This window comes from Triturus cristatus, chromosome 5_1 (assembly GCF_964204655.1).
Source record: "Triturus cristatus chromosome 5_1, aTriCri1.1, whole genome shotgun sequence".
Classification (NCBI taxonomy): Eukaryota; Metazoa; Chordata; class Amphibia; order Caudata; family Salamandridae; genus Triturus; species Triturus cristatus.
In genome coordinates this window covers 432413167-432439942 of record NC_140587.1, presented here as the reverse complement: position 1 = coordinate 432439942, position 26776 = coordinate 432413167, and the positions used below count along the sequence as shown (strand labels likewise).

The 26776-nt window shown below is 41.7% G+C and overlaps 1 protein-coding gene across 1 annotated transcript in view; it reads left to right on the top strand.

Moving 5' to 3' along the window:
- Positions 1–26776, top strand: part of CPQ (carboxypeptidase Q) — a 1977691-nt gene that overhangs the window by 536913 nt on the left and 1414002 nt on the right. Inside the window, exon 3 of the mRNA XM_085605212.1 lies at positions 26144–26351. Within this exon, the coding sequence (XP_085461338.1) occupies positions 26144–26351 (208 nt within the window). The remainder of the gene's footprint in view (positions 1–26143; positions 26352–26776) is intronic.

Here is a 26776-nt window from a genome sequence, read left to right as displayed (position 1 = left end):
CGTAAAGCGCGTCCCTCCCTCCCCGAACCATTTTAAGCCCTGGGGACCTCATCCCCCAGGGTGGCACATAAAAATGAAAAGGGGGATCAAAGTCCGCTCCCAGCGGGCAGGAGCATTTTTAAAGCTCCCACCCGCTGGGAGTGGACTTAGTGTTTGCTCCCACTTGGTGGGAAATTCAAAAATGCACCCACCAAGCAAGAGCAAACACAGGTTTCCCTGCCCACGCTGGTGCGGCCAGGGCAATCAATGTGTCCTGGGGGTGGGCTCACTAGGTAATATATATAAATATTGGCATATATTTACACATGCATATATATAATTCCCAAATTAAGGTGGGGAGCAGCTCCTGTAGAGAGCCTCCTGCAACACCAGCGACACTCTGAATCTGTTCACCTCAAATGTCTGTTTTTCTATCAAAGTTTTATAAGCATAGGATGAGCGCAGTGGCATCTACGCCGAGCTAGAAAGGGACAAAGCCTTTTGCCATTTATACTGCAAAATCCTTAAGCATAGGATTAGCAAAGTGTTATCTGTCTGTTTGTTTTTTAGTTGTATGCTTGCATTTTGTGACAGTCAGGCTTGCATTTGGACTTTTTGCATGTTTGTCAAAGGCTTATTTTGAAGATGCTTTAGCATAGCTTACTATGTCTGAGATTTTATTGTCACAAATAAATCAGATAATTTACTCACATTTTCAGTGAATAAGTTGGACCACCTTTAGCTGTGCTTGCACTGTAGCGGAGTTCAATGTATAGATGTGTGTTATGTATTGCGTTTTTCAGCAACAGAATAAAAGTACTTGAATTATCAGATGTGTGCTGCATTACTTTAACAATGTATTAACTAGTGTTCCATATAAAGGGAAAAGGGGTAGGCAAGGGAAAACAAGTACTGGCCACACCGATAAGTCTCAGCTCTAAAAAGCCAAGCTAGTTGGCTTTTGCTATGCTTTTTTGATTGGCATTCACTCCTTTGCGAACGCATGCATCCTGATACACGCGCATGCATGGCCAGCAACTTTGCAATAAGCCTTATATTAATGAAATAGAAGGCTTAATAAAGAATAAAAGCCTATTGTGAAGCATATACACATGTGTGTCGTGACACGTGTTTGTCGATGCTTGCATAAATTGATGCATACATGTGCCCAGACATATGGTTGTCATTTTCAATTTACCTTTCAAATAACATGGACAACCATTTTATAATAGTAAATTAAAAGTAACAAAAGCTGAAAAAGAAAGTACTTGACAGCACAAAACAAATGAGGCCAGTTACACTTGGTAACTGGACCAAGGAACAAATCACTGGAGAGAGCAAGGAAACACATGCACTCTCATGGACAGCTAAATACAAAAGAAAAAGGAATCATCTTAACTCAGCAGTGGAAGAATACAGCTGACTCAGGCCAGAGAGTGTGAGACCGAAATGCTCCTGAGTGGGACAAACTCAAGAATAGGAAGAACAAATGCATTCAATCAAGAGATCTACAAAGCCACTTGTCATGAACGAGGGGCTGTTCCAACGCCACTCTAAATATATGCCCTGTATAGGGAACAATAGCTCTGCCAATGGACAGCTAAAGCTATCTGTAGCCCAGACCAAAAAAATTACAATATCCATTGTTACACTGGAAAGTACTCGCTTGGCACCGACCGTGTTTCTGAGGTAAATAAATACATTCTGTAGGCTACTTTTTAAAGTAAGCAATGGCTACAGTACGGTTGCATCAACAAATGGACAATGTTCTCAAGAGATAAGAAAGAGGTGAGAGTAGTGCTTTCAGTGTCCAGAGAAGACTTACGCCATCACACCAAGCACTCCACACATCTGGCTGTGGAGTGTGTACACTGACTTGTTTCTATATAGCTAATCAGTTGGTAGGGAGTAAGGAGGATACGTGATCCAGTCACCTTCCAATTAATAGTTTTTTATCAAAAAAGAGAGTGGATCACTTGAACCTGTTATCCAGGGTTTGGTGGTTATTCGGCCGTTCCTTAAAAAACCCTCATTCACGTTTTTAGGTGGATTGTATGGCGGTATATCTTGGTTCTCCGCCTCGATAACGTGACTGCATCATCATCGGGTTTAGTATTGTGCTACCTCCACCTGGAGGAAAACCACTGGATATTTCAGTAGTGATCAGAGATCAAAATTGGACAGAGTGCTCATGTGTCGTGAATTAGTGAAAGTTAAAAAGGATGTTTTCTCATGCTACCTAGACTTTAATCTTTATTGTTGTCTGGTGCAAGGAAAAAGAATAAAAAAAGGGGGGAGATTGTACAGAAAGGGCAGTTAATGTGTCCGCTGTACAGTCAGTCCAATGGGTGGGTCGACATGTTTCAGCTCTTTATGTGCCCAACAGGGTCAGGTGAGCTTTCATCAGGACCAGGGGGTGTTGTCTTAAAGAGGGATATTTTTCACTTTAAAAGTGAGGAGTTCGGAATATTCTTCACTGATCTCCTAGTGAAAGGTTAATACCTTAAAAGCTCCGATTTAGGGCTTCCTAGGAAGAATGGCAGCGTAGTCGGGCGGGATTTCCGCTCTGCACGACTTGTGCTGACGCTGTCTTCCTGCTTGATCAAGCAGGAAGACAGCGTCAGCACTAAATCGGAGCTTTTAAGGTATTAACCTTTCACTAGGAGATCAGTGAAGAATATTCCGAACTCCTCACTTTTAAAGTGGAAAATATCCCTCTTTAAGACAACACCCCCTGGTCCTGATGAAAGCTCACCTGACCCTGTTGGGCACATAAAGAGCTGAAACATGTCGACCCACCCATTGGACTGACTGTACAGCGGACACATTAACTGCCCTTTCTGTACAATCTCCCCCCTTTTTTTATTCTTTTTCCTTGCACCAGACAACAATAAAGATTAAAGTCTAGGTAGCATGAGAAAACATCCTTTTTAACTTTCACTAATTCACGACACATGAGCACTCTGTCCAATTTTGATCTCTGATCACTACTGAAATATCCAGTGGTTTTCCTCCAGGTGGAGGTAGCACAATACTAAACCCGATGATGATGCAGTCACGTTATCGAGGCGGAGAACCAAGATATACCGCCATACAATCCACCTAAAAACGTGAATGAGGGTTTTTTAAGGAACGGCCGAATAACCACCAAACCCTGGATAACAGGTTCAAGTGATCCACTCTCTTTTTTGATAAAAAACACTGACTTGTTTCACCAATTAGGTTTGTTTGCAGTGACGCAGGCCTTGAGGTGATATCATTTTGGGCATGACAGAAGACATAGATAGTAAATGGTAATGCTGTTTTTCACAGTACGTTGCACAGTGCAATGTATTCTATATTTCACGTGTTGTAAATGATAGACATGTATGGGCCCCATTCCAAGTGTTGAAGTAATAATCCCTGTTTTGGAACAAATGAGATTACAAGATGTGTGCATTTTTTTTTTTTGCACCCAGCAGTTTTTCCAGAACAAATGTAACCAGGTAGTGCCTAGCAAAGTTTTACAGGGGAAATGCAGGTTTAGGAGTTTTGCAACAGAGAAGAACAGGGGGAAACGCACTATGCTCCATTCCTACTGAACTCTCACATTGGAGATTATGCAATCCCTGGTAAATACCGCACCCATGCGGTAATGGCATTTATGGGGTCCATTATTACACAAATAGGCCATTTGGAAGTGGCCTTGTGTCTCACACATGCACACATATACACCTACACTTATGCATGATCACCTGCACACCTCCTCTGCCCAAAGTAATTTACTGTTCCTCTCTTTAAATGTACCTCCTCGTTTGGTATGTTCACTAACACATCCTGTGCCAATGATATTATTTGATTGGAATCACAGGAAATAAAAGTATCCCTTTGGTTGTACAATTGAGGCTTGGGTATGATTTAAATGGGAACACAACGTGTGATTTCTTATAAATGTTGACATGTGACACATGATGGTATTTTGTTTACATTTTTATATATCAGAAGATTGTATCTATTAATGGCATGCTAAAGAATCAATAACATATCTTTCAAATCATGAATGCATTGATTCAAGTCTAGAGTACTGCATATTATTTCTACCTCTGACATCAACAGGGCCATGAGTGTGAAGGATGCATACTCTGACTGAATGCCAGGAAATGAGTCACGCACAGCCTAAACAAAGGCATAGAGCCTACTCCAGAAACAGTGCTTTGAAATAATTCCCTATTCACTATAAAAAGCCAACACTATAGTATTTGTTTACATGCATGATGTATGTGGACTCCTGCAGAATATATAGACATAGTCTTGGTAGCTCCCAAGGGGTTCCATTCTATATGACATGTTCAATCAGTCACTGATTTTTCCATTACCACTTTGCATGCTGGAATTTTTCGAATCTCTCACTTATAATGAGAAAAGGAATCTACAAGTCCCAGAATGCTAAAGCATTACAGCTAAGATCCAGAATCGTCTGAAAGTGGTACACATTCCATGGAGCCTCCTATCACATTTGGTTTATGTCTGGTTCTCCATGTGAAAGAACAGGTTGTAGGTTTTAAGGGCACAAAACCACTCTACAACTTTAATATATTTTTTCATTGAGTTGAATCAATAAATTTGTTTATACTTTCAAGTACGTAAGTAGGTTTAATTTAAATTACGGATGGATGAAAACCTTCAGTCATTTACAACAATGGGCATACTAAAAAGCTTTATTTTTCTGAACAGTGCGCTCCACACCCCCACCCATTACGGCCATCTCTCTACCCCCACTGTGTAAGATCCAAGGATAAACTAAACACCCTGCAAAACACACACAAGTGGAAGTTAGGTACTATGAACATTTATTTCCTAAGATACTCACAGGTAATTGGATTCTCAATAAAAAAATGTATGAATGGTGCTTGCAAAGTTGAAACAAAACGTATGTTTCAGTGAGTTAGGTGTAGAGGGAGAAGTAGTACAATTTGGGGCATGCTGTCAGCGTCCACGGTGGTGGTGCTGGGTTATTGGGAGATCATCCACGTCCCTGGCTAGGCAAAACTGCTTTCATTGGGTGTTGTGATTGTTGAGTTTGAGTGGTGGCTGTAGGTTGAGGATTTATGTGTGGTGCAAGTGGATTAACATTAGGGATTGCGTGTGGTGTGGGCATACTGCACTTGTTCCTCAGTTGAGTACTGTGTATGGGTTGTTGCTCCAGATTGAAACTGGCACTTCTTTGATATTATCTTTATCGTCTTCATGGGCAGAGCATATTGCCTTGCACTCTCTTCCTTCAAACACAGATGATGTTTACAGTAGAACATTGCCATGTCTTGGTAACAATTCAACATTTCCCACTGTTTTCCCAGAGACAAGTCTGCCTGTCAAACGTCTGAGGGATTTCTTTAACGTTGTGTCCAATCTCATGCAGGGTCACACCCATGTCATGAATATACTGTTGTCTGTAAACCTGATCCTCCCAGAGGACAGTATTTAGCAATGCCAACCACCTTCTCCTCATGTGTGTGGCCTTTTATCATAGCTATCAGGCTGACATCACAGAGATGGTTGCCATTTGGGAGGTTGTGGAGAGAGATTAATGAATGGGGAAGAACTGGTAGTTACCATGGTTGTCATCTCCTTCAGATGACTGAGAAAAGAAAGGAGTTAAACTTGTATGTAAGGAGTGTATACGTGATTCAATGAGGTACCTTTAGGTTGAGAACTATGTGGAAGTAAGTCCTGCGTAGTCGCAACAAGCATTGGTGGCTCCTTACTAGTCTCTATCATCCATTAGCTGTCTGTGGCCAGTCCGATCTTGGTACTGTGCTTGGTACAGAAATACATGTGATGGAAGGTGTTAGATGAGATGACAATACAAGTTCTTAAAAATAGAGTAAGGAAAGTATTTTTAAAGATTTTTGTGGGACTCAACATTCTAAGTTACAGCTGCATTATTCGTTAAACCCTAAAAACTGCCAAGATATTATTTAACATTTGATTTTACAAGCAACAGTGTTAGACCTGGCATCCTTCGTGTAGCTTCCCCCAGACTTTTTGACGTCTCCACTCCGGTTTTTTGAATTTTGTTTTTGTTGGCCGTAGGACTCTGTGCACTATACTGCTGCTAACGAGTGCTAAAGTGCTCTCTCCTTGAAACATGGTAAGATTGTCTTACACCCAATTGGCCCATTTACTTTGATTATAAGTCCACAGTAAAGTGGTACTATTGGAACCCAGGGCCTATAAATTAAATGCTATTAGTGGGCCTGCAGCACTCATTGTGCCCCCCACTAAAGTAGCTCTTTAAAACATGTCGCAGGCCTGCCATTGCAGTTTTAGGATGCAATTTTAGCCAGGCAAAATAAACCTTTTGTCAGGCCTGAACCTTTCTTTTTAATACATATAAGTCACCCTTTGGGTAGTCCCTAAACAGCCCATAGGGCCGGGTGCATTGTATTTAAAAAGTAGAACATGTGTTTTTTTTTTAACAAAATCATTTTTGGACCTGCATCTGGACCAGCCTGTGTCCAGCCGAGACTCTGCCTCCTGAGACGCCGCCAAAGCAAAGCTCAGGTGAACCTGACTCTTCGCACTACAGTGACCACCAGTGATAATCGGAAGCACAAGATCTGTACTTCGCACTACAGCATCACTTGTCTGCTGTGAAGGCCCAGCAACGACCGTCCACAACTTTAAACCGGATCTTCGCGCTACAGTGACAGCCATCCTCGATGCTCTCTCAGCTCCACGCTGCCTTCTCCACTGCCAATGGAACATTTCACGCTGGACTTAAGAAGGCAGCTCTTTCAGCTGGACTAACCTGGCCCCTGTATCCTGCGCTCCATCGCGGTAGGCCTGAACTTATGACTTCCCCCAGTCTAGCATGATCAGATGATCACAAGTGGAGTTTGTGCTTTTAGGTGCTATATTAAAACTTTGAAATTCAATATCTGCGGTTCTACTGATTGGATTTTTGTTGTTTTGGTCTCATTTTCTGTATTCAAATGTACTCTATTTTTGGAATTTTTCTTGTTTTGTGTTTCACTTTATTACTGTTTCTGTGCTGAATAAATTTTTTAATCTTTGCCTCTAAGTTAAGCCTGGCTGCTTTTGTGCCAAGCGGCCAGAGCGTTAAGCTCAGGGCAATTTAGTGAGTTTTGTGGTTCACCCGGACAAGGATTGTGGTTGTTTCTTGAGTAGAGTTTCACCCTCCTCAACCAATAACCCAGTTTCGTATAAATGGAAACTTAAAAATCCAACATTTGTTTTATACTGGCATATACCTTAATAACTTACCTGTGTGTTGATGTACACATTTAGAAATAGGTCATGTGTGTTGTCCTCGTGTGGTTAGAACTTCTCTGGTCCCAGCTGTAGCAATCAAAGCACTTGTAACAAGGACTATATACAAATAATCAAAATGTATGAAGATTGATATGAACAGTTTATTGATTTAACTAGAGTGAGGCATGATTTTATTATCTGTGTATGAGGTATAATTGTGTGATCTGTGCCCATCTGTGTGGAATGGGATAGGAGAAATTAGCATGAGTTCTGAAATGATAACTCGATACAGATATGTAGATTCATTTTACCTATCCTTCTGGTGAAGTACTCTGGAACAGGCAGCCTATATAGCAAGTATAGTAGAGAGGATTCGCTCCTTAAGGGTGGTTAGATAGACTTGGGATCTAGGTTCTCCGCCAGAAAGTGCCATTTCCATAAGAATGCTAGAGAACCTCTCTTTTGCCACCTTCTCTCATCCTGACATTTCTTAATGTCCCTTCCAGTGTATGCCTCATCCTGCAGCGCATTAACTGAGTCTGTCACTTCCTTTCACAAGGCTGCGTATCTGCCCTACTGAGGCTGAATGGAGGCAGAACATTTAGTTGTAGTGAGTTACCACAAAATTAACTACAAGGATTGTTTCTTCAGAAAAGTGCTTCTTCTTCTGGAGTGGAGCAAGCTGAACCATTAAATATGGGGTCTTGGTAGAAAGGCAGTCCAAGGATAAGAGGGCAGAACCTTGGGTAGGGGCCGAATGTATTTGCTTGCTATGTGAATGTGTTTAAGGGGTCTGTGATTTACTTTGAATGTAGACTATTTCCCTTCACTTCTATTCCGAGATGTGCATCCCGGTGGTGAAGATCTCCCCAAACAGGCAGCACATGTAAAATTCAAATGTAAAGTTACTAGTAGTAACGCCATGATCATAAATTCTGTATTAGGGGACTGCGGCCCCTCATTTGAGGTGGCGGAGACTCTTAAGTCTCTATCTAGGTTTAAATTTCCTCTTGGAAATGGTGAATAGCACAGAAGTGGATATTCACACTTAGGTGTAGGAGAAAATCCACACGAGTACATCTACAAATACAAACGTACCTTTATGCAAAGGTCCCAGGGTTTTTAGTTGTGTTACCGAACGGAGCCAAGGAAAAGCTGGAAGGGGAAGAAGGAAAATGTGTAGAAAGTGACAGAAAAAGGTACATTGTGATCTAAACAGAGTGCAATAAAAAAACTAGAAAAATAGATGAAAGGAGGCTGCAGAGACAAACAGTTTAACAAGCAAAACTCTAGTAATGCTTGCAAAATTTAAGATCATCAAAACAAGTTTATCTGGTCGTGTGACCTTTGCATCATAACAAAAAACAAAAAAAACAAATCGGTGTTTCATTCACATATTTACAGAGTAAAACTACACAGAAACATTGTTTGAAAGAACACAGTGACTCATGCACTCTTGTAACAACAGCAGCAACTGAGATCTGCCTATGTTCTATTCCTTAGAACATCAGAATACATCTTAAACACTTAAGGTATGTAAGCAATGGTTCGCAATCAGCTGGGGCACACCCTGCTCTATCAAGGGAGCTACTCATTGGTGACAAAGCAGATGCTGTCCCTAATAAGAGTGGATCACCATTCTCCCTTCTTCAGATGCTTAAACATGTCTCACTAGATCTTGGTAAACAGTCTGGTTGATGCTTCTCCCATCATATCATTTCCTCTTAGTAGTATACCTTCATTTTGGTACAATACAAAGCCAATGAAAGAATTCCACGCTTTGTACAATGTCTCATTATGGTCACTTGTGTGATCCAGAAATATAGTGCTTTATTTAGACAATATCCACTTAAACAAAATACCATTGGCCAGTTTTCAAACATTTGGGGGAGTCATTCGTGCTATCATATATCTTCCTCATAATCATTATTTCACAAATCCAAAGATTTGGAGCTATAAATATGTTTGTCTTTTTCACTTTCTTCGTAATTAAAACTATTTACATTAAGCCCTTTTAAAGTTTTTTTTTTTTGCATTATTTCGTGTAATCCATCTTTTACTTCTTTGAAAGATCTTTTTATTCTGCTCCACTTCCATGCCATGTGTAAATTTCAAAGGCACTCCCCAGAAATCCCTCCACTGTTTTTGTGCACCCTGTTGGGTGTCATGCACTCTTTCCTCAGACGTTAAGACTGTACGAGCATTTATTAGCATTCGAGGACTCTTTAGTTTTCGCTAATTACTAACCTGGGCTCTGTTGCCCAAATGGTGCTCTCATTCTCTCACAGCTATTTAGCAGTGCATTCCCGTGATCCCACTGACTCGGTGATATCCAAATGTTGGCCTTCAGTGTGTTTTCTTCTGATTGTTCTGGGGAATTAGGTAATGTGCTCGTTAGTATCGTTGCAAGTCCAGCACAGAGAAGCCCCCATCCGGTTTGCAATCTTTTGCTGACCTCGGCATGACCCAGGCACCTGCACTCAGTGCATAGATTCTCAGTGGATTGCTTCCATGTTCCAGTCACTTGGCAAGCTGGCGACACTTCTCAAGTCCGATGGACTTCCTCATATTGGGTTGCATCTCATATATACCGGTCTTTGCACCTATTAAACATTGTTTTATCTAAAAAGGTGTTAAACGCCTTTTTAAATCCAAAGGGCAGCTCGCTTTTCCTTGATCTACCAAAACAATGGTGATTTTTGCTGTTTTAAGGGACATGATATGTTTTATAATACTGGTGGCATAATACGCTCTCCCACAGCAACGCAGTCTGGGAATGAGTATAGTTGTGGTACATAATAATGCACCGGGCAATCCAGGGCTCCTATTGCCCCATCTGCCTGCGGGTGCCACAGAGCTCTGAATCCAATACCTGGTGGTCCTTTGCTCGAGTGCAGTGGTAACAATAATGGGGCCGATTGACAAGAGCACTTATGAGCCCAGGAGGTGGTAAATCAGGAGTATTCTTTTATGTAGTGTTACATTCCTTTGTGACTCGGCACTGAAACTTCCAACTCCCTATTAGTAACAGTGCAAAGAGGACACAGTTCATTCTGTTTGTGCTAATTGCATATGCACATTTCATGAATATTCACATTTGATTCCCATTTTTTATTTTTGGAGTCAATTTACATAGGCTTAAAACAGTACTATAGAAGTACCGCTTTAACTAGTAATTGGATTTAACAAGTCATTTTGGAGATAAACTTAACTGAAGCATGCACTGTCATGTCCAGTGCATCGCCATCTTTAACAAAGCACATGACCTTCAACTGACCTCTAGATTTGTCACTAGAACGAAACGGAGTCGTGGATTCTGGGATTGTTTTTCTCTGGCTAAACAGTATTTCCAAATTATGACTTCTCTGTATTAGAATTTGTAGAAACTTTCCCTGGCTACCCCTGATCTTAGTACTTTGAGTGCATTCTACACTATCCCAGTGTTTGCTAGACCTGAAAATAACCTTAAGTTATCATACATTGAAATTACTTTTTAGTGTAATGCTTCTCCTACGAAAATCCTTTTGCATGTGACATGGCAGTGGATCTAGAATGAGAAAAACAGGAGATGGGAATAATGGGCCCTCTTGACTAGAACCTCTTTGCAGTTGCTCTCTATTTGATAAGGCCCTGTTTGTTTTCCGTTTGACAGTTGGGTGTGTCTAAATCACCCTTTAACTTCATGTCTCTCAAATCAATTCTTTTTGAGGATCGTATCTTAGGCATGAACTTCAAATCAAGGAATTGAAGCCCCCTTTCAGTATCCAGGCTCCAAATACTATACTGTCCCTCTTTATCCTGCATATAACCCACCACCAGCAGGTCGCTCATGGTATTCCTCGATGGCACAAATTCATTTTTATCCTCGTGAACTGCGGTTGCTATGAGCCTCACAAGCCTTTCAGTCTCTACCTTCATAGCCACATTTATGATGGTAGAGGAGCAGCGTTCTGCTTAGTTTCCTTTCTTAGGATATACCACTGTCTAAGATTATCACATGGATTCAATCGTCTTCATTTTCCAGCCCAACACTGTACCCTTTCACCTTCTTCTCAATGGATTCCATCTCCCTCACCCTCTGCACACTATGACAGCCCTGTCCTCTCCTCGTCCCTCTTTCCTCCGTGTTAGGAAAATCCTACCAATGGCGAGATGTTTTCAGCCAGCGTTCCCACAGTGGCATCAATGAAAGACCAGCGGCTGTGGAACAAGCCGCAGGTTCAAGCAAGTGTCAAGAGTGCAGCTGCAGGCAGGTCTCTGGGGCAGTATAAGATTTATTGCATAGCAACATTAGCCTGTTGAAGGACTTGTGGCTTAGAGTGTCTCATGGCTCCCACACCCTTCATGTTTGAGCCCCGGGACCTCCTTTTGCTTAGGAACTGTTAGGTCCTAGTTTCTTTTTAGTTCCCATCCTTACCAGTTTGTACTCATCTTCTCCACTTGCCTCCTCTGAGCAGTGTGCTCTGATCTTCGTGGGGTGAACAATTGTTTCCTGGTGTTCTGGATCCTAAGCATCATATGAAGGCATCTGTCAGATTCATTTGAAGCTGTAATAATTATTGCACCTATTTGTTTTGTCATATTGAGTTGATAGAGTGGGAACTGGCAGTCTTTTCCTTTTGTTCCTAGAGAGGCACTATTTTCCGAATGTATGACGTTACTACGCCATCCATTACCCCGCAGTAGGTTACAATGCGGACGTTACATCGTCCGCGTTGTTACCACACATGGCTTTACATCGCAAGTCATTTCGACGACTTGCGCTAGTTGATGCGCTGGACTTAGGAATAGTATAAATTACTATTCCTACTCCAGTTAGCGCAACAGCAGGGAATGTGTTGGATTTAAAATCCAAAACCTTCCCTGGTGTTGCGCGCCATCTAGCGCAAGTCGTTGAAACGACTTGCAATGTAATGCCATGTGTGGTAACAACGCGGACGATGTAACGTCCGCATTGTAACCTACCCGCATGGTATTACCAGCGTTGTAAACGCTGTTTCCCCAAATTTTCCTTATTTATTTCCTTAGACTTTGAGCGATCTCTAGCTGTGTTTTTTCCTTTTTAAGTCCTAGTCCAGTTTTAATTGGCATTTCTTCAACACTTTACCCCATTCTTCTCCATTTGACATACCCTGTTCAGTATCTCTATATTGACAGGACATGATTGGGAAGGTTTTTTTGGGTTGACAACATGAGTTCATTACTGTATCCCGCTATAGGACCCTAGCACTGCTAGATTCTCAATTCCAATCAATCGCACCAATTATTCTCAATTTGTTGCTGTAAGTGCCAAGAGAAGAGATTGCAGGTGCAAATACTTGGCATTGGTACTGTATGTATGATCGGATAGGCGTTCCCAAACTCCACTGATGCGTGACACCACAATAGTGAGTTTTAAATATTGACCAGATATTTAAATAGTGACAGAATATTATGAAGATCAGTATACATAGGTAAGTATAGGTTTACTATACTTAACTGAAGATATATGTACTTGACAATACATATATCTTCAAGGAATATAGATGTGTAGTCAGTAATAGAAAATCTGTACTTTGGTGTATGTGTCACAATGTTCTGGTTGTCAGTATTTTAGTCATCTCTATATTTTTGCACTTGATAATCTGGCTTCAGAACCGGAAACAAGCATCCTAGGACCGGTTTCGGGGTTTCACCCCTCTTCAGCCAGGATAGCTTAATTCCAGTGGCATGGAGAGCACGGGACTCACGTCTGGGCATACCCATCCCACTCGGGGTGACAAATGCAAAAAGAACTGTTGATGGACAGAATGCAGAACAATGTCATACATTCACCCCAGTGCAGAGATCTGGGCCTAAATCCATCATTTCTTTGCTCACCATGCCATTCCAGTTTGGACCCAGCTATATGCAAATCAGTCTTGACCCTGTGCCCCATGGGAACAGTCCAGCCCGAACTGCCTGGCTGAAGAGGGGTGAAACCCCGAAACCGGTCCTAGGATGCTTGTTTCCAGTCCAGGGAGGACCTTGCCTGGCAGATCAGATCAACTGACTATAGACCTCGAGCTCTGTTTATTTATTTCCTGCCAGACATGTGATGCAAGCGAATTCTCATCTGCAAGTTTAAATTTATAGCACATCTTAAGGAAAGAGCGTTTTGTTGCCTAGGATTGCTTTGTCAGCCCAAACTCCAAGCATAACCTGCGGAGTATGATTAGGAAACCAGTACACAGTCTTATACGCTTTAGCCAATAATAGATCTAACTGCCTTGTTACCCAGCCAGGTATGATTTCCCAGCCGAATGAAACTGTCAGAAGGAATTTGGCGACCATCACCTTCTGCGGTGCACCCATAATCGGCCCTTCAACGATCTGAAAAGGGTTATGAAACCTGCAATCAGGGAAGCAGCTGTATATTTCACCGCTTCCAAATGCGGTGTGAACATGCACCTAGCATTAAATATTACCCCAGGATATCTATACTATGCATCATAAGTAATGCACGTGCCATTAATCTACCATGAATCATGTGTTCTTAATTTCTTGCTGAACTTCATGATTTTACTCTTCCTGAAGTTAAATTCCAAATTGCTCTGTGACATGAAAACAAAGAGTATGTCCAAAAGCCATTTCAGCCCCAGGTGAGTCATGCTCATTAGGAGCAGCTCATCAGCGTATAAGTAAGGCTATGGCGTCCAAGTTTCAGTGCGTGGAAGTTGGTTGTACCAAGGTATGTAGACCTGTAATTGATATTTATATTGCACTTACGCCCTCATAACCACTTGCTTTTATAGGATTAATCGTTATCTGAAACACATCTCACTCAAATATTGCTAAGTGTGTTGTGGTTGCAGTCCACTTGTCTCGGGTTGGCACATTCACTAAGTCTTTAGTGCTTGGAAGCTCTAAAAAAAACAAATTCTGGGCCGTGTTCTAGAGGAAGAATGAGAAAACATCATTAACTAATGTGTTGTATAAAATATCAACTCACCTCCAGATCCTCAGAACACAGCTTGACCTGCAGAAGTACAGAAGAGGAAGAAGACTGCTGACTGTGACCTGCGTGTAGACCTGAAGGGCTGCACCTGCTCCACGTGTACTCAGGAGTAAGAAGTGGGCTTCAAAGGTCAATTGACAAACGCTGAAAGAGGCCTTTTTAGGTCTCGCTGAGCCAGCGCATGCGCTGCCCTGCGAGACATTTAGTATCGGGGTTTTCAAAGTGCTGCCTGGTGGTCTAGCGCTTGCGTTCACGCGAGCGTGCACGCGCGCAACCGCCATCTGCCTCCCTTCCAGCGCGATCACTTTCACGTGCTTCTGTGCGCGCGCATCATTAGCGTGTTTTTTTACATCACTACAAGCTTCCCGCGTTGTGTTGTAAATGGGGGATTGGTTTAGCTCGAATGTAGACGCAGCGAAATAACGTTTTTTTAGGTCTTCTCTCCGCATTTTCCTTTCGGCTTTCCACCTTGTTGATTGTTGTAAAGGAACTGTAAAAAAAAGTGCCTTTCATTGTCTGTCTTGCGGCGTCGCATGCTCTCTGCAGCCCCTGCCCCCCAATCACTTTATCCTTGCAAACAAAGATCACAAAAGCAGCTAAGCAGAAGCTGACTGAAGCCCTGGGGGTTTGGCAAAGGATACATTTGCTGCATGAACAGCAGGTGTCGCGCCAGCAAGCTCACTCCCAGCGAGAGCCTATTCAACAACACACACAAGCTGAAGCCTGGGCAGCACTTCAAACAGCAGGAAGAAAATGACACCTTAAAAACACGACTCGTGTGCTGACAACCTTAGGCGCCATGTTACCACTACATTACGTGGATGGCTGTAATTAACATTTCCAACTGTGTGCAGTGCATGCAATATTACATTCATAATGTATTGATAATGTATTGAATGCAGGCAATATAAAATACTTCAATTTAATGCAGCATGTAGTTAGTAACTTTAGTGGGTATTCTGGAATATTCGATTGGATGCTGTAAATGCTGTGCCTCCTTCCTTCTGACGTCCACTGCACCTAACAATCGTCTGGCGCTGGGAGCCAAGCCAGACTTCACAAAGTTGTGGAACTTAATTGTCCCTGTCGCTTATCTCCCAGCAGAGATGGGAAGGAAACGAGCACGCTGCACTTTCTAACCTTATTCTAGAAATAAAAATACAATCCTGGTTTCGGTTGTTAGTGAGTGTCATTACCCTGCATCCCATGCCCCCAGTTGATTGCAGCAGGTGACTTGGGAAATAAACTGAATTGACACTGCATATTTAGCAGGACAACACCTCTGCCGAGTATAGTAAAAATTGGTTCAAAACCAATCTCAGTTTGTGGCTTCATCACCTCTAGGTTTTAAATCCCTGTACGGGCACTTGTTCTCTGTCTGCCTAGCCTGCACTTTAGATGCTGTTTGGGTGTTGAGTGTTGGAAGTATTTACTCATGCTGCCTGTGCTGTAACTATCTGAGTGGGTGGTGCACTTTGGTAGCCTGTGAAGTACCTCCTCTGTCTGTGAGGGAAGCTTGCTCTGCTCATACCAATGTATGGTGCGTTCATGCGGAGACTGGTGGGATGACGTGTACGAGGGGTAGAAGGTTACTCTGTTGCCACTTGGGCAGTAAATTTCGCATGTACCTTTGCTCCTAACTTCGTGTATGTGCAGTAAGTTTTCTATGTTTTCATTATGCTTATGTCATATGTTGAGAAAACTTGCACTAAACATGCAGTATTTGCATGTGAGGCAAAGTTGCATTGCATTTGCTCATGTGATCGATCCAATTTCTTCAGTCTTCTGTAACATTTGACTATAAAAAAAAAACATGCATTTGCAATGCAATAGGTCTCGCAATTGCGAGATTCAGACCTACTGGCATTGTAAATAACCATGCCATTTATTTATGGGTTTAAAAAACACCTGCAAAAATAAAAGGCATTGTGATTTACAATACCAATAGGACAAAGTTTCTAAAAATGCGAGACCTATTGCATTGCAAATGCTTGTTCTGTGAGTGACCAGTTGACCAGTGGCAATTGGACGTTGCCTGGACTGTGCTGGTGTCTACTCCTGGAGTGTGTCCTGGATTCTAACGGCCAGATGTATCAACATTAGAAATTGCGAGTTCCAAATTGCAATCCCTAGTGGATCAAAAATCGGCCCACCTCATGAATTTTAATGAGGTAGGTCCCACTAGGAATCGCAATCATCACAGGGTTGGTGGCCAGCTTAGGTCAACAGAGCACAATGTCTTTGATTGCTTTTTAATAAAGCAATCTTTTTAAAAACATTTTTTAATGCAGCCCATTTTCCTAAAGGAAAATGGGATCTGTTTCAAAAAAGAAAATAAAGCGTTTAAGTTTCACGTTTTTAAGAGCAGGCAGTGGTCCTGAGGACCACTGCCTGTTAGTAAAAAATATTTTGTTTAACATTCTCAAAGTGGCCCCGTTGGAGCTGATGCTGACCCTAGCGAGCATGAGAAGGCCGAAATCTATGATTTATGGGGCTCTGAGTCGGGATCCCTCTGATTCTTGCTTCCTGACCCCTAAGGGGTGGTGAGAGGACAAATCATCCATGGAGCTGACAGACGCTGATTGGCAGAAATGTGTGGGGTCCATCAAAATTATTATGCGGATCGCCCAGTTCCATTTTACTCAATTTAACTACCTACATAATATATATCTTTCACCAGACAGGATAAGCAAAATTTACCCGGGCGCGAGGTCTCTGTCTCTGAGATGTCAGAAGGTTGAGGTGGACTTTATTCATCTGGCATGGCTGTGCCTGGTAATTTCGGATTACTGGCAAACAGTGACCTCTTGTATCTCTACTATTACGAATTCTGTCCTACCGCGAGATCCCGCTCGTTGCATCCTCAATGTAGGAGTGATAACAAAAAAGACCAAACAACTGATGAGCTTCCAAGGTTTAGCACTCATACTTGTGAAACGTCGCATTGCCATGTCTTGGAAGGTGGCGACTGCCCCGCCCAACTACAACATGACAGAAAGAAATTTCAGTCCGAGCTGACGCACAAGCCAGGGATGGGAGGTGTAACCTCATGGAACAGTGGGATGACTGCCTGTCTCTGTTGAAGGATATACTCATTCAGGTTAACCGAGCTATAGAGGGCTAATTGGGATGTCACTTGTGATGGATGATCTCCCGCCGAATGATAAAATGTATATCCATGTTGGATGTGGGAGAGGGGTGGTGAGGGGGTTGTACTGAATTTAATTCTTTTAAACTGGTTGATTACCTGCCTGGCTACACTTGTACTCTTTTTGTTCCTTCAGACATGCGAGGGGTCGATTTCACATGATATTGCGTGTTCCTTCCTTTCTTTCTTTTATCTTGACTTTGAACGTGACCCTCTGTATGGATATGCCGAGCTTTTCAGCCCGTCCTGCCAACTGATTATTGGCGTTGTATCTCGATGTGTAAAGGCACTTGTTTTTTGTAAAACCAATAAAAATATTTATTTGAAAAAATATTTTCAAAGGGGCTGGGGTCCTATTTGGACCCTATCCCATTTGAAAAGGGTTATCACCAATTTTGAATTGGTGGCAAAGTATTAATGTTTTCCAACCAGATTCGGTTACAAATTATTAATACATACCATGTCATTTTGGTATTTGGAAGGGACACCCTTTCTAAATACTGAATCATTATTTGGTAGAAAACACACATTGAGATTCAGTAAGGGACCAGTGAATTGCAATTTGATGTTTGTAACATACCAAAACACGTTTGTGCAGTTACAAACAGACCAATTCTGCGAATCAGGCGTTTGAGAACTCAAAAAAGCTTTGTACATCTGACCCTACGTGAAGTCCTTAAGGTCTCGGGAGCCTTGGAAGTCACCAAGAAAAATGACCATAAATATGTGAGGCATTTCACTACTGATTCTTTCTGTTTTCTCAGTTTTATTGAAAGTCGTTGCTTGGTACTCTGTCTTTAATCCCTAAACAGGAAGTGGTACCAGACGAGGACAGGGAATGCGGCCTAAATATTCATTGCAGAAGTGTACAGTAACTGGAAACATTTTCTTGTTATTTCAAAGTAAAAGAGAATCTGTCTTTTTCATTCAAGCAGGTTTTACAGATTTTTATAGAGACAGTACAATCATTGCCCCAGTTACAGGATTGCAAGCGTGCCTCGACATCATACACTGAATTACACATAATCAATCTGTATAACAATGTTCAGATGAGGAGCTGGTATACATAATTGTAAATTAGCGCAGAGTCCCTTGTACGCTGAGTTGCGGTTGGCGAAGGCAATGAGCTTCTGTGGTCGCAAATTGGAATTGTTTGTGTAGGTTGATGATCAGCTAGGGCACAGGGTTGTTTGATAGGCAGTGCATCATTACCGGCATTCAGGAAGCAGTATAATTTATAAGATTATTGTTATGCTTCCTTAAACCTTGTAGTGTAAGTGTCCAATAACAAAAAATGCTTGTACCAACAAACAGGAAGATAGGAAGGAGCATAGAAGAAGGGACACAAAGAGAAGGATGGAGTGGGGATGGAGGTGAAGAACCTTAAAGTGGTCAGATATTTGCTGATTCATCTTGTGTAGGTATGGCTACTAGGGTGCTCTCATCCGATTGAGGATTCAAAAGTTTGTATTAGCCAGACATGGTCTGTGGGAGAGACAAGCTAATACTGTGTTATTTAAGATGTTTTGTGTGGGTTATCTTTATATGAAGGCATCTCAAGAGTACTAAGTATGTTTCCCTAAACACTCTTGGTATGAAAATGATTACTGACCTTGCTAGATTTTAGATTTGTGTAGGTCTGAGCCAACTCTCAGCTTAACATGGTGGTAAACAGAGCAAGCATCTCTCTTGATTGGTAAGGTTTGTAGAAATAGAGGACAACATTCTACCTAGGGTATTGATTTATTCAAACATCTTAGCACCCTTTATGTATGTTTTAGATGTTTGATATGGTCCTCCTGCACCAATGGCATTTAGAAGCTTCACTAAAAAACGGAGAGTCAAATGCAATAAGTACTCAACAGTAAATATACAATAAGACAAATGGGTCTGGAATGCTAGATGAGAGTCATCAAAATCAAAGCTTGCTTGCGAAAGAGGAAAATAATGAGTCTTTTATTTTTTACTGAATGAAAGAAGAGTGGTTGTGTTCTTCCACTTGCAGAGATTTACTCCGAGTTCTGACAGCCCCTAAAAAAATGTATTTGTGCTTTGATGCTGCGAATCTTGGTACTTCCAGGTGTTAGGGTTCTGGAAGACTGCATTTGACGAGATTGTGGCCACATTTGTCCACCTAGTCTGGATATGTTGGGTGATGAAAAGGTTATGGAAATGGGTCACTGAACTGGAGTCAGAGGTGAGAGACCATCCTGAGACCAGCACAAAAGTGCAGTGTTTGATAAAGGTGCACCTAGATAGGAAAGGAGAAAAGTAAATGATTAAGTTGACTATTCCTCCTTTGCCCCTGACAAAGCGGAGACTAGCCATGTCTTGTATGTGTATTGAAATTCCACCCTAATAATCATGATCATAAAATGGCAGCCCTGAATGGAATTGAGCATTATAATAAAAATTCATTTGAGGCAAGGGGTGAACAATGCTACCATGAACTGCAATGTGCTGTTACTTACCGGTAATCTTCATTACCCCGATTAAGGTCCTCCTCCTCCCAGTCATTGCTATATGTAGTGGTCCCTGTCGCTTATCTCCCAGCAGAGATGGGAAGGAAACGAGCACGCTGCACTTTCTAACCTTATTCTAGAAATAAAAATACAATCCTGGTTTCGGTTGTTAGTGAGTGTCATTACCCTGCATCCCATGCCCCCAGTTGATTGCAGCAGGTGACTTGGGAAATAAACTGAATTGACACTGCATATTTAGCAGGACAACACCTCTGCCGAGTATAGTAAAAATTGGTTCAAAACCAATCTCAGTTTGTGGCTTCATCACCTCTAGGTTTTAAATCCCTGTACGGGCACTTGTTCTCTGTCTGCCTAGCCTGCACTTTAGATGCTGTTTGGGTGTTGAGTGTTGGAAGTATTTACTCATGCTGCCTGTGCTGTAACTATCTGAGTGGGTGGTGCACTTTGGTAGCCTGTGAAGTACCTCCTCTGTCTGTGAGGGAAGCTTGCTCTGCTCATACCAATGTATGGTGCGTTCATGCGGAGACTGGTGGGATGACGTGTACGAGGGGTAGAAGGTTACTCTGTTGCCACTTGGGCAGTAAATTTCGCATGTACCTTTGCTCCTAACTTCGTGTATGTGCAGTAAGTTTACTATGTTTTCATTATGCTTATGTCATATGTTGAGAAAACTTGCACTAAACATGCAGTATTTGCATGTGAGGCAAAGTTGCATTGCATTTGCTCATGTGATCGATCCAATTTCTTCAGTCTTCTGTAACATTTGACTATAAAAAAAAAAACATGCATTTGCAATGCAATAGGTCTCGCAATTGCGAGATTCAGACCTACTGGCATTGTAAATAACCATGCCATTTATTTATGGGTTTAAAAAACACCTGCAAAAATAAAAGGCATTGTGATTTACAATACCAATAGGACAAAGTTTCTAAAAATGCGAGACCTATTGCATTGCAAATGCTTGTTCTGTGAGTGACCAGTTGACCAGTGGCAATTGGACGTTGCCTGGACTGTGCTGGTGTCTACTCCTGGAGTGTGTCCTGGATTCTAACGGCCAGATGTATCAACATTAGAAATTGCGAGTTCCAAATTGCAATCCCTAGTGGATCAAAAATCGGCCCACCTCATGAATTTTAATGAGGTAGGTCCCACTAGGAATCGCAATCATCACAGGGTTGGTGGCCAGCTTAGGTCAACAGAGCACAATGTCTTTGATTGCTTTTTAATAAAGCAATCTTTTTAAAAACATTTTTTAATGCAGCCCATTTTCCTAAAGGAAAATGGGATCTGTTTAAAAAAAGAAAATAAAGCGTTTAAGTTTCACGTTTTTAAGAGCAGGCAGTGGTCCTGAGGACCACTGCCTGTTAGTAAAAAATATTTTGTTTAACATTCTCAAAGTGGCCCCGTTGGAGCTGATGCTGACCCTAGCGAGCATGAGAAGGCCGAAATCTATGATTTATGGGGCTCTGAGTCGGGATCCCTCTGATTCTTGCTTCCTGACCCCTAAGGGGTGGTGAGAGGACAAATCATCCATGGAGCTGACAGACGCTGATTGGCAGAAATGTGTGGGGTCCATCAAAATTATTATGCGGATCGCCCAGTTCCATTTTACTCAATTTAACTACCTACATAATATATATCTTTCACCAGACAGGATAAGCAAAATTTACCCGGGCGCGAGGTCTCTGTCTCTGAGATGTCAGAAGGTTGAGGTGGACTTTATTCATCTGGCATGGCTGTGCCTGGTAATTTCGGATTACTGGCAAACAGTGACCTCTTGTATCTCTACTATTACGAATTCTGTCCTACCGCGAGATCCCGCTCGTTGCATCCTCAATGTAGGAGTGATAACAAAAAAGACCAAACAACTGATGAGCTTCCAAGGTTTAGCACTCATACTTGTGAAACGTCTCATTGCCATGTCTTGGAAGGTGGCGACTGCCCCGCCCAACTACAACATGACAGAAAGAAATTTCAGTCCGAGCTGACGCACAAGCCAGGGATGGGAGGTGTAACCTCATGGAACAGTGGGATGACTGCCTGTCTCTGTTGAAGGATATACTCACTCAGGTTAACCGAGCTATAGAGGGCTAATTGGGAGGTCACTTGTGATGGATGATCTCCCGCCGAATGATAAAATGTATATCCATGTTGGATGTGGGAGAGGGGTGGTGAGGGGGTTGTACTGAATTTAATTCTTTTAAACTGGTTGATTACCTGCCTGGCTACACTTGTACTCTTTTTGTTCCTTCAGACATGCGAGGGGTCGATTTCACATGATATTGCGTGTTCCTTCCTTTCTTTCTTTTATCTTGACTTTGAACGTGACCCTCTGTATGGATATGCCGAGCTTTTCAGCCCGTCCTGCCAACTGATTATTGGCGTTGTATCTCGATGTGTAAAGGCACTTGTTTTTTGTAAAACCAATAAAAATATTTATTTGAAAAAATATTTTCAAAGGGGCTGGGGTCCTATTTGGACCCTATCCCATTTGAAAAGGGTTATCACCAATTTTGAATTGGTGGCAAAGTATTAATGTTTTCCAACCAGATTCGGTTACAAATTATTAATACATACCATGTCATTTTGGTATTTGGAAGGGACACCCTTTCTAAATACTGAATCATTATTTGGTAGAAAACACACATTGAGATTCAGTAAGGGACCAGTGAATTGCAATTTGATGTTTGTAACATACCAAAACACGTTTGTGCAGTTACAAACAGACCAATTCTGCGAATCAGGCGTTTGAGAACTCAAAAAAGCTTTGTACATCTGACCCTACGTGAAGTCCTTAAGGTCTCGGGAGCCTTGGAAGTCACCAAGAAAAATGACCATAAATATGTGAGGCATTTCACTACTGATTCTTTCTGTTTTCTCAGTTTTATTGAAAGTCGTTGCTTGGTACTCTGTCTTTAATCCCTAAACAGGAAGTGGTACCAGACGAGGACAGGGAATGCGGCCTAAATATTCATTGCAGAAGTGTACAGTAACTGGAAACATTTTCTTGTTATTTCAAAGTAAAAGAGAATCTGTCTTTTTCATTCAAACAGGTTTTACAGATTTTTATAGAGACAGTACAATCATTGCCCCAGTTACAGGATTGCAAGCGTGCCTCGACATCATACACTGAATTACACATAATCAATCTGTATAACAATGTTCAGATGAGGAGCTGGTATACATAATTGTAAATTAGCGCAGAGTCCCTTGTACGCTGAGTTGCGGTTGGCGAAGGCAATGAGCTTCTGTGGTCGCAAATTGGAATTGTTTGTGTAGGTTGATGATCAGCTAGGGCACAGGGTTGTTTGATAGGCAGTGCATCATTACCGGCATTCTGGAAGCAGTATAATTTATAAGATTATTGTTATGCTTCCTTAAACCTTGTAGTGTAAGTGTCCAATAACAAAAAATGCTTGTACCAACAAACAGGAAGATAGGAAGGAGCATAGAAGAAGGGATACAAAGAGAAGGATGGAGTGGGGATGGAGGTGAAGAACCTTAAAGTGGTCAGATATTTGCTGATTCATCTTGTGTAGGTATGGCTACTAGGGTGCTCTCCTCCGATTGAGGATTCAAAAGTTTGTATTAGCCAGACATGGTCTGTGGGAGAGACAAGCTAATACTGTGTTATTTAAGATGTTTTGTGTGGGTTATCTTTATATGAAGGCATCTCAAGAGTACTAAGTATGTTTCCCTAAACACTCTTGGTTTGAAAATGATTACTGACCTTGCTAGATTTTAGATTTGTGTAGGTCTGAGCCAACTCTCAGCTTAACATGGTGGTAAACAGAGCAAGCATCTCTCTTGATTGGTAAGGTTTGTAGAAATAGAGGACAACATTCTACCTAGGGTATTGATTTATTCAAACATCTTAGCACCCTTTATGTATGTTTTAGATGTTTGATATGGTCCTCCTGCACCAATGGCATTTAGAAGCTTCACTAAAAAACGGAGAGTCAAATGCAATAAGTACTCAACAGTAAATATACAATAAGACAAATGGGTCTGGAATGCTAGATGAGAGTCATCAAAATCAAAGCTTGCTTGCGAAAGAGGAAAATAATGAGTCTTTTATTTTTTACTGAATGAAAGAAGAGTGGTTGTGTTCTTCCACTTGCAGAGATTTACTCCGAGTTCTGACAGCCCCTAAAAAAATGTATTTGTGCTTTGATGCTGCGAATCTTGGTACTTCCAGGTGTTAGGGTTCTGGAAGACTGCATTTGACGAGATTGTGGCCACATTTGTCCACCTAGTCTGGATATGTTGGGTGATGAAAAGGTTATGGAAATGGGTCACTGAACTGGAGTCAGAGGTGAGAGACCATCCTGAGACCAGCACAAAAGTGCAGTGTTTGATAAAGGTGCACCTAGATAGGAAAGGAGAAAAGTAAATGATTAAGTTGACTATTCCTCCTTTGCCCCTGACAAAGCGGAGACTAGCCATGTCTTGTATGTGTATTGAAATTCCACCCTAATAATCATGATCATAAAATGGCAGCCCTGAATGGAATTGAGCATTATAATAAAAATTCATTTGAGGCAAGGGGTGAACAATGCTACCATGAACTGCAATGTGCTGTTACTTACCGGTAATCTTCATTACCCCGATTAAGGTCCTCCTCCTCCCAGTCATTGCTATATGTAGTGGTCCCGATAGGCCCCTACAACACTAGTCTGTTTTCTCTTTTTTTTTTTATAAAAGCCCCTCCCACCCGCCTCCGAGCCTGCTTGTTTTCCTGTCCGACGACAGGTGAGAAAACTCACTAGGCTATGGGTAGTAAGTTATTGTGGTCATTTTCTCTGCTCTCCTTATGCTATGCCTGTATTTTTATACTGCTGTGTTTGGGCGCATGTTGCCTTACCGATGAGGAGTTGCTTATGCCAGCTTTGCCCCGCCTTCACTCCCAGTGAATTGGAATGTCTTGTTCAGCTGTTCTACCTCTCAGACACTAGAACTGAGCAGGGGACCTAGTGAGAACCTGGGGACCCTACTGTAGGGAACCTTTGTAAATGAGTAATCTGTCATTTTGACAAATTCCTGAAACGTAGCATGTTAGCCTGAAGAAAACAGGCTGAAGAAACATCAATTTAGGATGAAAGTGGAAATGATGAACTACCTTCCCAAGAAAATACAATGTTTTTGTGGAAAACATAAATATAGAGAAAGAAGACAATGCATGCGAAAGTAGTAAGATGGGAAAAGCGGAGTGCATACAGGACAGAGTAGCATGGGGGAGGAGAAAGGAGTATATTAAAAAAGTGAATAAAATGGGAGTGGTAGTAACAGGATTGTGAAAAAATAAAAATGGGTGTAAAGTGGGAGGTCGCATACGTGTTATTTTTTTATTAAACACATATACGGCAGGACAGGGAGTAAGGGGGTCAGTACAAAAATAAAAGGGAGCACATCAGGAAGTGAAGTATGGGGGGTTTAGTAAAGGGGGGTGGATGAGCAACTGATCTTTTAATGATTGGAGTAAAGTGGAAAAGGAAGCAATGGATTTCTAAAAAAGTTTGTTAAAAAGAGAGTCACCTGGGAGACGGAGGAAGGGGTTTGAAAAAGTAATGGCACTTAAACAGGTAAAGGGGTTTGAAAAAAGGAGTAAAATTGGATTAAGGGGTTTGTGAGGAATGGGAGGAAAGCAGGAGGTAGAGTAAGAGTTATGTATAAAAGCCAGTATATTAGGAGGAGGAGTACCAGAATTGTAAAAATAAAATAAAAATAATAACAGGTAAACTGTGGAAGAGACTAAGGAATTTGAAATAAATCTGGGCATGGAAGGCAGGAAAGAGGGTCTTGATAAAAAGGATGGCGTTAAAAGGGGAAACCCTTAAAAGCCACGCAACAAAAATTAAACATGAAGAAAATAAATTTTCTTCAAGACTTACATTCGCCAGGTTGGTTTTGCCAACCTGGTGAAAGTCCTTCTAGAAGAAAAAATCGTCAACAATGGTTCAGCAAAATAAGTTTGTCAGAACCATTTAATATATGTTGGATTTTGAACAAGACCACATACAACCATATACGAGACTACGTTTTGACTTGTTGAACACCGTTTATGAACTGAGCCGACAGAAACATGTGACTGGTACATAGAATGCAGATTAAGGACACTTTAGTATGTAGCGTCGTTTGCAGGTTTCCAGAATTGGGCAAAATGGGGGAATTAATAAGTTGGATATTGGAATTTTGTGCCAGTGCCATATAATGTTAAGTAATCATACCTTAATGAAGATGTTTGAATAAAAAATAAACAAAACTGTAGACATATATGTAACAGTCAGTTGTACTATTTTCCAGGAATTACAGCAGAAGTCCTGCTCGTGACTTCTTTTGAAGAACTCCACACTAGAGCTGCTGAAGCCAAAGGCAAGATTATTGTTTACAACCAGCCTTACATCAGCTATGGGGAAAGCGTGAAGTACAGGGCGTTTGGTGCGGTAGAAGCTGCTAAGGTTGGAGCTGTGGCTTCTCTTATAAAATCGATAGCGCCCTTCTCCATTTATAGGTGAGTTAATATTCTTTCTACATGTATTTATATGTCCTTCCATCATGCATAGTCAGTCTTTCCTTGTGTGAAGTGATGCTACAGGGGGTGTCCAAAGTTCAGGAGGGCTGGATCCGCACTAGATTTTTAGGATGAACACTGACTATATAAATGAGTCCTATTTAAGTTCAAGGCATATAAATGAATCTTTTCCAGCCTCTTTGGCCCTACTTTGGTCACCCTGGCATGTATCACTGTAACTTGATTACTGGTACATAAGGCACTTTATCTCCCTTACACTACAACAAAAAACATGTTCTGCTGCCACTACCCTGGTAGACCTCTACGCTCATCCCTCCAACTGCGGCTTGCGGTACCGAGAACCAAAAGAAAGAAGTGGGGCGATAGAGCTTTCTCTGTGGCTGCGAGCAAACTCTGGAATTCTC